At 37.0% G+C, this 12,983-nt stretch overlaps 1 protein-coding gene across 1 annotated transcript; it reads right to left on the bottom strand.

Moving 5' to 3' along the window:
• Positions 1 to 12,018: 12,018 nt before the first annotated feature.
• NAA11 (N-alpha-acetyltransferase 11, NatA catalytic subunit) lies at positions 12,019 to 12,718 on the bottom strand. The gene has a single exon (XM_017654362.3). The coding sequence runs from the start codon at positions 12,716 to 12,718 to the stop codon at positions 12,050 to 12,052; it is 669 nt and encodes a 222-aa protein (XP_017509851.1). The 3' UTR covers positions 12,019 to 12,049.
• Between the last annotated feature and the right edge of the window lie 265 nt (positions 12,719 to 12,983).

Below are 12,983 nucleotides of genomic sequence, written 5' to 3'. Positions count from 1 at the left end.
GTCCAAACTTTTAACTTTTATACCTGTTTTCTGACTTAACTCTTTGATAAGGGCTCTAGTGATAGAAATTAACCAGATGCTGTAATATACTGCCAGAGTTGATTATAATGTTTTTGAGTATGTGAAAACTCTGGTCACATTTTTGTTGTTGTTAGTAATGGTAAATATCTTTTACTCAAAACTATGCAAATGGAAAAACAAGTACAGTATTAGTAAATTCATTTGATTTACATGAGTAATCTTATTACGTATAGAAAGCAAGAGATAAACTTTTATTAAGCCCCTTTTCTTTTTAAATGAATATATAGTTATTTGCTATATTCATAGGAATTCACTTCCTTATTCCTATTTCTTAAATTCTTCACACATGTATACACACTCATCATTGCTAAAACACTGATTTTTTTCTGGACAGCTAGGAAGAAAAGTAAAATGATCATTGTTATTTTGCACGTTTGAATTTGAGGATGAAAATCTCTGGAAGCTGTAACATTTACACACCTTCTTACAAATTACAATGCAGTTTTTATTATGTCACTACACAATAACTTTAGGGTATTAACGTTGCTTTTATCTCTATGTTATGAGAAAACTGATATGCCAAAGGATATCCAGGTAGTAATAAGCCAAACCAGGATTAAATTTAAGCCTTTGAACTCTGAGGTCTGATTTCCCACTATATTAAACCACCTCTTCTGAATTGCTCAACTTGCTAAGGAATATGTTCTCTAGGTAAGCTTTTATAATATGCAACTAAGGTGTTGACTCCATTCCTACAGTGCAACATTTCTCTTAATTTTGGTTAGGAAAGGATTTTTTTTTGTTTCAGAACTTCACAAAATTTAATTCCTCTGTCCATGTAAGGAAGCATGATGTTTAAACAACCCTTCAAGTGTACCTTGAGAATTGATCTGTGTCTTTTAAAATTTCAAAGAAGTATTCATGTCTAGGAAAAAGTATAAAGAAGGACCTTGATAAGGCACTTTTTCATTGGTTTTTGGCTGGGTACTCTTAATATGAGTTCTAACTCAGAACACTCAGATGATGGGATATGAGGAGCTAATGACACAAGAGTAGAAGGTCACGTGATTCGACTGGCCTAGTGTCTGGTTTGTAACTGGATATTGCAATATTTGAGCTTTTTGTTCTGGAAAAAAAGAAAATTTCAGTATTATTTGTTAGTGTTTTAGTTCTTCAAGCTTGCCCTATACAACCACCACTATTGCCAAATTGTAGTTTTGTTTGCTGACTACAACTTAAAGAGAAAAAAACAGAATAAAACTAGGCTAACTTGTGCTAGGTGCAGGAGAAGGGGGATGATATGGGCAGACTGGGAATAGGAAAGCTGGAGGGCCACATAAATGACCAAAAAAAACAATACCCTAAAAAGAACATACCTGATATAATCACATTTGTGTAAAATATATGTAAGTCATATACATGTATCAAATGATCACACTTATGTAAAATTCTGTGTATATATTTTATTTTTAATAGACTACTTTTAAAACAATTTTAGGTTTACAGAAAAATAAGCAGACAGTACAGCTCCCATATACCACCCTCAACCCTTCCCATTTGTTTTGTTTTGTTTAATTAAGGTATCACTGATATATACTCTTATGAAGGTTTCACAAGATAAACAATGTGGTTATTACATTCACCCTTATTATCAAGTCTCCCCCATACCCCATTGCAGTCACTGTTCATCAGTGTAGTAAGATGCCAGAATCCCTACTTGTCTTCTCTGAGCTACACTGTCTTCCCCGTGACTCCACACACACTATGTGCACCAATCATGATACCCCACAATCCCTTTCTCCCTCCCTCCCCTTTGGTAACTACTAGTCCCTTCTTGGAGTCTGTGAGTCTGCTGCTATTTTCCCCATTTGTTTTATAAACAAAAATTTGTTGTATCTTCTTGAGTTTTTTGCTTCTTTGGCAAATTAATTCAAATATGGAGAGTTTTAACATGGAAAAAGTGCCCTTCAAATTACCTTTATGAGGAACTCAACACCTTATACTATTCAGTGATTTTCAGATGGCAGTATGCAAAACAATCACCTGGAGGCTTGTTAAAAATATAAGACTGTGTATTTTTTTTTTTTTTTGTAAATCTAAGCTGGAATCTAAGAAACTGCACTTTTAACAGAGCACCTGGGTAATTTTAATGCAATAGGTCCAAGAACTATACTTTCAGAAACCCTGGGCTAGAAATTCTTATCTTTGGGTAGAAACTCTCTCTTGAAAGTGTTTCCCACACCACCTTCTCCTAGATAAAGATCTGATAAAATTTAAAAAAAAAACAGAAGATTGTGTTCATTTTCAAGTCTGTGTCAAATGTCAGCAGGAAAAAATGCCTTGTGTGTAGGGTAGTCTATGGACCAATGAACACAACATATTGGGTGATAGTTAAAAGTGAAATTTTTAAAAAGTACCATTTACTTTTTTGGAAGTCAAAGAAGAAAAAATATTAACATTTCAAAGCTTTCCAATATAATAGAAGATGTAATGTCAGTTTTTATCTATACATTCATATACTGTGTATGTAAATATTTTGTTGTACACATTTGATGAAATATACTCAGAATTTTTATTGATATGATTAGGCCATCGTTTTATGTACAGAACCCCAAAGACAAAGGATTTGTGTATTTAAGAATGGGATTCTGAATTATTTAGCATCTAATCCAAACTGGCCTAAAGGCTATGCACAGGTGTTCTGAACTGCAGTTTCAGGGTTGGAGATGAGCTTTGAGATCCTACTAGACAAAGTGTGGTTCCACGACCAGCAGCATCACCGTTGTCTAGGAACTAGCTAGAAATGCAGACACTCAGGCTCCACCCCAGACCAACTGAAACAAAATCTGCATTTTTAACATGGTCCCCCAGATGATTCATCATTTGCATGAAAACATTTGAGAAAATTTCTTTTCAGTTATTTCAGAGTCCTGATCCTTTCCAAACTTTCCCACTTTTAGACTAACTTGCAACTGTACTCTCTACTTTTCCCCCACAGCCACACACCCCGTTATTTTTATTTTAGATGATCACCTCTTGCCCCTTGTTCTTATCTCCAAAGAGAAAATCACAGATTGTAACTAGGTAACTCAGAGGCTTCATTTACAAGTTTCCCTCTTTAAGCCAAAGAAAACTTTGCATCTTGATGATTAATATTTCGGAACAATGTGCTGTCAGACCTAAGCCCAACTCAGTACTTTCTTTAAAGCTGCAAGTAATGGAGGGTGTGGGTCATTCTCTAGAGCTAGTACAAGGGTATTCAACATTAAGGATCCATCAGCCTTACTTCAAAGCCTGGCTTTGGCCTCTCCAGGAATGTAAAAGTAAAAAGCACTTAGTATACTAAAAAACAAGAGAACAATAATTTGCCCTATGTAAAAAGAACAATGTTATTACAAAAAGCGGTGTTATAGGCTCCCATAATTTCAGTGAACAGAAAGCTCCTGCTGCTAAATCACCATTTTTAACTGGAACCACTTGGAAACGTGCTAATTTATGCCCTGAGAATATCACTATTATTGTTTATTTTGCTTTCCTTATCTAATGAAATAAGGTAGCCCAAACTAGGTAAGTTGCTATAATTCTGACTTCTCCTAGTGTGAAGCTGGGAAAAAAAATACAATGGTACAACAACAAAAAAAGCAACCAATAGTTTCAGTAAATAACACTGCAGAAGTCAGGTATCATTTCTTACTTTCCAATTAATCCAATTCTTATCAAGTTACTGGAGAGAGTAACCTGTCTGATGCTGGAGAACAATTATCAGGTAAGCTGATGCTACTCCTTCTGTTTCTCCATCTGCTAAGCTGTTAACATGAAGACATATTGACAAGGGCTCAAGGAAAACATGGAATATTTCATCAGTAAGATTATGCTGCCCTTAAGACAGATGTTAGAAAGCTGTAATATTTAAAAATAAAGAGATAAACATATACTTGAAGGGAAGGAATAAAATTGTTCAGAGTTGGGAGACAAGTTAAAAAGAGAAAAAAAGAAAGATGGAAAGATAGACAAGAGCTTTGTATTGGCCTAGAAATAGCAAATCCTTATTGTATAGAAAAAGATTTTTCTATTTGCCTCAGGCAATCATCTACTATTAGGTAGGCATTCTTAAGAGTACACTGGAGCAGATCTGTAAGAAGCATTTAGCTGGGTTGATTATGATTACAGAGAACAGATTTATCTCTTGTCATCAGATGGGTAATGTCAAGGCTTTGACTTAAAACCATATACACTAGTTTTCATAAAAATTTAAACATGAGAAATGTTGTATACTATGGTAATTCACATTCAGTGAATATAAAAAACATTAATGATAACTGGATTTATCTGGTGACTTTCACTGCAGAGGTCAAAGCATTTTGTCTTCACTTATTTTTACTAGAGAAAAATAGCAAAACAACTTTAATGGTGAATTACATAAATATTTACAAACAACATAGAGTTGCCATGCAGTAAGTCAACACAACATTTTACAACAGTAGATTCTCCTTTTTTTTGCTATAGTTTTTACACTTTTATAAATAAAACATAAACAGTAGCAATAGGAAAGTGAAAGGAACTTTGGTTTTGAATTCAAATAGACTTGAGTTTGGATCCTAGTTATTTACTTTGCTACTTTGAGCTTCAGTTTCCTCATCTATAAAACAGGGATGATACCTACCTCCTAGGGTTGTGGAGAGGATTAAGCATAGTAATAAAGGTCCTAGCATTTTGCCTGAACATTATAGGTACTCAATGGCAAGTTATGTTGTTACAAATAAACCAACTGACACACACAAGGAGATTAAATACTCCAATTTAATTACTGGTTCTTTTCTTAGTAACTCCAAATTCTGACTTCATAGTAGAAGCCCTTATTCACCACTTTCTCCCACTGGAAAGGAGGAGAATACATCCTCAAGAAATAAGAGGGTATGAAAGAGGACAAGTTCTCAGAGAAAGGAAAAGGAAACAGAGTACTTCTCCAGAAAAAAAGAAGGAAGTAGAAGGCGTCATGAGGTCCTGTCTACCCCCTAAAGGATGAAAACCCAGATAAATAGCAGCAAAAACTGAAAGGAGATGAGCTCCCGGAGTTTGCCCTGCTTCCTGCCAGAATTCTAGGAAGAGACAACCTTGCAAGACAATCACACCCAACAACTAAAAACAGAATAAGATGACAGCGCGGCGTGAGTAAGTCAAAGGTTTTGTGACAGCAAGCCTCAGCCTTCCTTGGCTCTCCGGCAGCAGGCTCTTGTGTTCAGGTTTGCCTTCATGATCCCGGGAGGGTGTGTGGAAAGTTGTTGTGGGGAGTTGAAAATAGAAGTCACTGTGGTCACTGTGAGATGATCACACAGCAGATGCTGAGCAGACAGGTTAGACGTGGGCCAAGAGGACACATGTGGCTGAGAACCAGGACCTGCAAAGCTGTTGAGAAGTAAGAAGAGCACAAGTGAGCACGGGGAGCTAAAAAAAATAAAACACTGGTGTAAGCAATGAGACTCCAGCAGCAGATCAAGGTATGAGTAGCCAGTTTAAACTAGAGGTATCTCGGAAGCTGGTGAGCATTCAGGTGCCAGCACACAGACCCTGGTCTAGGGCTCTCACCCCTCCCTGCCATGGGGACACATGGACTTTTCCCAGCACCTGAAAGCCACTTCTGCCAGGAGCAAGGGCAGGAGAGAGAACACTGAAAGGCTGAGCTCTACCCCAAAGTCCCTACTTTAAACCTAAAGAAACCAAGGTACTTTGTTCACTGTCTTCAAATTCTAGTCCATCCTACTCCACTCAAAAAGAAATTTATTTCAATTGTAAAGAAGGCCTTTTTTGCTCTTGATAAGCTAGATACAATGTATCCAGTTCTGTAAGTCACATTTTCTGTTGATACCTGGAGATGAAATCAAAATACACATTATGTCTCTATTAGTAACTTTAAAGCATTCTAATTAGACTGGGCAATAGGAAGTAGTACCTTACATACATTTTCTCTCCTCTCCTTTTTTAAATTACTGCATGGTAAGTTGGGAGCTTGTTTCCTTCTTTCCTTCACTGAATATTTACTGAGTACCTCCCATGAATGAAGAATGTGCCAGGAGTTACAGAAACACACATAAATGAGAAATGGACCCTATCCTTAATAAGGTAGATACATGAATATGATATCATGTGATACATGAATAGAATATATGTTAAAGAAAAGCTAATGGAGTATCGCTGCCCATTGATGAATAAATGCAAACAAAACAAAAACAACAGAACCTTTAAACTGTAAAGATGCACTCTTTTCCCATCTATCAAATGACACAGAAGTAATTAGATAAAGGTTGACTATTATGCACACAGCAGTTATTAACAGCAGTTACATTTTTGTACAAAATCATAATTACAGAAAAGTCGGTTTCCAGCCGAAGAGTAAATTAAGATGCAGGACAGTCAGAGGCATATAATACAAAATCTTGTTATTTAAAAAAGCATTATTTGCTATAATGGAAGAGTAATAAGATGTGAGAGGTTAAAAACTACCATCATTACCTTTTTCAGTTTGTTTCAAGTACTGTTAGGATAGGCATGCAAAGGAGAACCACACATTGTACAGCTGTTTTGGTTTTCTCAATACATACTGCTTCATAATTTTAAGACATTATATTTTCAAAGTCAAATAACATAAATTCTCTAGGATAGTTTACTGTAAGGGTATAGAAATTTTTCATAAAAATTCCTTTTAAAACATGAATATTATAGACCTAATTTATTAGATGATTAATTTGAAAATTTTACATTACTAGGATTTCTTTAAGGTGGGCAACAGAAGCCTGAGAAATATGTTCATTGTTAACATGATTTTATGAACACACAACAGAATTTTATGGTTTTACTTAAAAAAAATTCTATGATGTTCTGAGAATATTAGTCTATAGAAATAGCATTGCAAAATGTTTTCAGAAAGGCTTTCTTCCTGACTCTTTGAATCATTGCCATTATCAGACTTCTTAATATCCTTTCTTCTTTACCTCTTCCTCCAGAAAGCTCGTTAGATTTTATATACTTGAGCATACAGTATGCAATTTAGGAAAAAATTCTGCTTTTTTTTTTATCAGTTACCTCTGACAAAACCAGTTATTTCAGTCATCTTATATATACTGATTGAAAAGTGAAATTGTTAAAGATTATAAATAATTCAACAAAATGATATCTGATTAGTATTTCAAAACAATATCTTATCTCTTCCCAACCCCCCCTTTATCTTCATGCAGTGCAGTTGTATTTGAAATCTATGGTTTCTGGCATATCTGGGGTAAGGTTATACTAGGAATTTACCAGACCTGTCAGTCTCTAACTTTTTTCCGTATTTCATTGTATCGTTCCAGTTATAATTAGTTGTCTGGTAAAATTAAGAACAGTCTATTTCAGTGACTGCTCATGTGAACATTTAACAACTTTTTGTTAGGATGACAGCTTAGCGACAGAAAGAATAAACCAGAAAGGGAGAGGCACTGAAGTAACCTTGGTTAACTCAATGTTGCCAGCTCAATGGGAATTTGAGATTTTTCTTTTTTCTTTTTTGTTATTCATCATCAAGCACATATTCCTTGTCAAGAGATAAGCATCAGTTTGATGGCATTCCTGCCTCAACTAGCATGTTTTGAACTGACCTGTCTTCATCGCTATGGCTCCCTAGAAACTTGGCTGTTGATGAACATTGATCCAGCTGAATGCTTTGACATTCAGCTTGTCAGTGAGAGCTATTTTAATCATTAAGATGTATCTCCCTTCCAAGATTGCAAAGTGTTGCTGCTCATATACAACATTCTACCATTTGATTACCGTGGAGAAGAAAGTACCTGAATGGTTACTACTACTACTAAGGATGATATTAAGAGCTAAACTTCACAGAATATTTGTGTGTGAGGAACGCTGCTAAACAATTTACAGGGACTGTCTCATTTAATCCTCACCATCACGGAGGTTCACTATGAAAATCTGCATCCCTGCTCTCCATTTAATAGCTGTGTGACATGCAACCCTCATCTGTAAAATGGAGTAATAGTACCTACCCCAGAGGGATATCTATGAAGATTATGAGACAATCAATTCATATGTAATTTTTACAATAGTACCTATAACATTGTAAGTTTTCATTGTGTTAATAGTAATTTTTATTACCATTTTGTAGATGAAGACACACAATCTCCTTTACCAACTACCCTACTCAACATCACTTCAAACTTTTAACTGCCTCTGTTGCCCAGACCCAAAAGTAGAAATAAGAAAAAATGGAAAGCTACTTCTTTCAGGATGTTTTTCTGTAGGTATTTGAACACTAGCTCCACAGGAGACAGTGTCACAATTGTGGTGGGATAATACTTTTACAGTGTTCATCTGTAAAGTTTTTGTCCTAGTCTGTTCTTCTTCACAATAGCCTTTTTCCATTCAGGCAGCTAAGGGTATGTATTAGTGAATCCCCGTTGAATGGGATGGAGGTGAGGGATGGTACCTGAAGCTTTAGATAGTTTGGAGGATTTCAGAGTTGACAGGTCATCTCTTCCAGGCTTTAACAAGAGACAAAGGGAGCAAGATGGCAGAATCCCAGTTTCCCATGCCCAGGTTTGTGCAAAAGCAGAAGCCATATGTCTCATGTGACTAAGCAGACAGTTCTAGACAGCCTCACAGAGTTCCCATGCTACACTGTGGAAGGGGCGCAGCAGGCTGACCGCAAGTCCGTAGTTGGGCCCAGAAGCAGAGCTTCTCAGTCTGGAGCCCATTAGGATGTTTCCTATCGTGGCAGCAACTATGCTGTGTTGTTACCAGAACTCATTCCTTTTCCCCCTGGGCACACAGCTAAACTACGTTTCCTAGCCTCCCCTCGCAGTTAGTTGGGGAATGGTACGACTTTTGAAAACTATACAAGTCTCAAGTGCATTCTCTTCCCTTATATCCAAGCAGAAGATAAATGAACCAGTGAAGGACACATGATTCTAGAAAATGGCAGAGTAACTGAATCAAGGGTTTTGGAACAAAAAAGTCTGCTTTTTCATTAACCTTTAACTAAAATTTAGCATTTCTTTCAATTATGAATGTAGGCACCAATACAGAGTACTAGTAATACTTGTGACTTTGTTGCCAACAAAATTCATAGATATTTTGTATTACAGTTGTTGGCAGTATCTCAAAATATCATTTACACTCAAATTTTCTTTGCAGTAATTATTAAACCCACTGCTAGATATTTTATTTCATATAATAGTAATAAAGAAGTACATATATAACATAAATTTATTTTAAAATAGTTTAAAAGCTGTATTTCAATAAAATTAGTTTCTTTTGTAATCCCATATTATTTTTATACCTTTTAAAAACATTTTCTTGAAAAGGCTCCCTAGGTTTCACCAGATTGCCAAAGGTGGATATGGAACAAAATAAGATCATCTGTTCTAGATGAATTCCTGAATGCCTTCATGGAGCAGGGCCCCTCCTCTCCTCTCCTTCCTACAGAGTCACCACACTGCTAACCCATAGTGGACCGTAATATGAGAAATAAGCTGTTATTACGTTAAGTTACTGAGATTTGAGAGGTTACTTTTTAGCATCATGGCCCAAACATGGAGGACAGCACCCAAAACCTGAAGAGGCTTCTTGATGGAAAGGATCCAGAAGTAAATAGTAAGGACCAAAGATTAGATGGGACAATGAAGATTACTCAGCAGATATCAACCTGGAAGGACCGTGGTGTCAAGTAGAGGAAATATCTCCTTCAACTCAGAAGTAAAGTTCAATTACAGTAATATAAAGAAATATTTCAATTATTTCTGAGTTTGGACACAGATGTGTAAATGCCACACAATAACTTTCTTCTTCTTATTTATTGTTTTCTCTTCTCCTACTAGGATGGCAGCTATTTTTGTTTCACAGATATTAAGTGCTACTGAATTTGTGAATTTGTCAAACTTCTTTGTGTGTATACATATATATACGTATATATACATATATATACACACACACACATATACAGTTTTAAAGCAATCTCCAGTTAACTCTATTCTACTTAAAATCCTTCTCAGCTATAACAACTGAAGAGAACCAATGACCACAAAGATTATATCAATATTATATAAGTGCTTCTATATCAGAATTTGCAAATTTTTAAAAAGGCTATATCAGAATTTGTTAATTTTTAAAAAGGCTTGTTGATTTACATAAAATCATCTTGGTAGAATCCTCCAGTGTTTTTAAGACAGGTGTAAATCTGATAACAGTTCTCTCAAGGCATCAAGTTTTGTTTAATTTTACCTTCACTTTTATATTGTTCTGTTGCCTTTACCTTAACATTAAACCAAATGAATCAAACATCACAAAACCTTCAGGCTCTTAAAAGCCAGAAGCAGACTGTACTGAGAATAAACTCTTTCTAACCTCCATCAACTTACTGTATCTTAATTGTTATAGCATGTATAACTAGCAAACTATAAGTGAATGAAAATGAAATGGGGTTAGTGTCTTATAGTTTGGGTTTCAGCATTAAAATGTATAAAAAATATAGTTCACTTATTCTTAAATGATGTATAATCTAAACATCAGCCTCTTCTGATCACTGTTGTATACCAAGCTTCAAGCCTCATGCCCCGCAAATAAGAATGTTTATGAATAAATTAATCAAGCAGCATTGATTTTAATTATATGCAGTCTATGTCACTATTACTGGACTTTGTGATAAGAAGTCATTGCCTTTTTCACATAAAGGAGGTGACCAGGTTTAGAAGTTAAAGCTTCTAAATTGACAGTGGCTCACTGACACCTGAAATTCTCATGGTGCTACAAAGTTCTTGATGGAAATTAAATAGCTTTTAAAATCTCCTTTCTAGTGGCTGCTTAATACTAGTATTAAGGTGTACTGGCAAGTACAATAATTTGATTTTGTTCTTTGACTTTTAATGTTCACACATACAGTATTTTGAAGTAAATTCTGGGCCTTGTATTATCTCACCTCTATTTCACTATGCATCTTTAATGAAAGGACTTTTTTTTTAAAACATAATACTATAATACCATTTAGCTCACCTAACAAAATTATTAACAATTCCTTAATAGCATACAGGCTATGTTAAAATTTTGCATGGTTATCTCAGAATAGTTTATATTTGGTTTATTTAAACCAAGATCTAAACAATGACCACAATGGTTGCATTTAGTTAATATATCTCTCGGGTTTGTTTTAATAAATTTCTCTTCCACTTTTAAAAATGGTATTTATTTGTGAAAGAAACCATACCATTTGTTCTGTAGCAATTCTCTTATGCTGGATTTTTCTTTCATTCTGGCTGATTGCATCATGGTATAGTTTAACACGTCCCTCCATTTAAAAAAAAATGGCAGATCTAAAGGCTTGTTTTAATTCAAGATGAATTTTATGCACACAATTATCTTTTAGCATGGATATTTATATTTCATAGGTGTTACTACATATTACCTATTGCATTAGAAGGCATATGTTTTTCTCCCTTTCAGTGATATTATACTTGGCTAGTAACTTCAAGTGTCATTGTGACAGTCCTTACAAAGTGCACCAACTTTCATCTAACAGTATGAGCCATTGATGACAGGAGGCTAGATTATTTTATCAAGAGTTTCAAAATGGTGATTTTGTAATTCTATCATTCCTTTGGTATTTATTAACTATAATTCTATAGAGAAGAAATTTTTTTCATCAACTATATGGATACCTTAAAATACAATTCATACCAAAACGTCAGGACAAATGCCTGTTTTCTTTTACTGAAGTTAATCTACTTTCAGCATATGAGCTGGAATGCTTTTCAGTTCCCAAAGCAAGCATTGAGTTCCCTCACCCCCCGCCCCCCGCCACCTAGTCTATACTCCTGCCCAAGGTCACTAGGTGGTTTTCACAGTGAGACCTAGCAGGACTACAGTGGGATGGGACAGGATAGGATTGGGCAGGCCGGGATATGGTGCAGCATTTAGGGAAGGGATTGGGTCGGGGAAGAAATACCTTAAATTGGCTTTAGGAGGTGGAATCCGTGGAATCCGAGTCTTCCTAGCTGTCCGGGACATCACTGGTTTCCGTGGACTCGCTGGTTTCCTTGCCGTCGCTGCCACTGTCATCAGCGGCCGGGCTATCCTCCGGGAGGGCCTCTCCCCAACTAGGAGGTGTGCGGCCCTGGGTCTCCGGGTTCTCCCTGGGGCCCAGCGCCGCACGCCAGCCCCTCCCTTTCAGCCACAGCTGTCTTCTCAGCTCACCTGCCAAGCGCGAGAGATCATGCTTCATAACATAAGCATTTTCTCCATCTGCATAGTATTTGAGTTCCTCCTCACTAACCTGAAAGTTGAGGGTGTTAGAATAGAGGTGCAAGGCTGCCCGGTTACTCTTCCTGACGTGCAAGGTCACGTACTTGGCACTAAAGTTTTCTATCATGGCGCGGGAGGCCTGCTCCATGAGCTTCTGGGCCAGGCCGAGGCGCCGGTACGAGCGCTTCACCGCCAGGGAAGTGATATGTCCGTAGGGGACACCACCTGGTTCCTCCTCCATTTTGGCCAGGACATAGCCGACAATCTTCCCGTCCTCATCCTCGCCGATGTAAGAGAGCTGCGGCCAGGACAGGCCATGGTAGAAATAGTATTTCATCTGGTAGTTCTCGGGCAGGCAAAGGAGGTTGCAGTGTTGCATGTTAATCAAGTCGTCTGGCCGAGCATTGCGGATATTCATAATGGCGGCGGGTAGCAAGCCCCAGTCAGACGCCGTGACCGGAAACGAAAGTACGGTTTGCCTTGGAGACCTAATGCGCGGGAGACCCCTAGGCTGGATACAGTGGAGACTCAATGGCAGGAAGGCGGGATGTACAGGAGAGTGACGTGCCTGGGGCTTAGATGCGGCTTCCGCAAGGGCACCACCTAGTTCCAGCCAGTGAGGCTTTCTCTTCGTTACGGGTGGGTGAGGCTTTGGCTTAGTAGGTGGGGAGAGGAGTTCATTA

The sequence above is a fragment of the Manis javanica genome, chromosome 5, assembly GCF_040802235.1.
Source record: "Manis javanica isolate MJ-LG chromosome 5, MJ_LKY, whole genome shotgun sequence".
In the NCBI taxonomy this organism is placed as follows: Eukaryota; Metazoa; Chordata; class Mammalia; order Pholidota; family Manidae; genus Manis; species Manis javanica.
The sequence above is the reverse complement of the archived record's forward strand: the minus strand, read 5'-3'. Positions and strand labels throughout refer to the sequence as shown.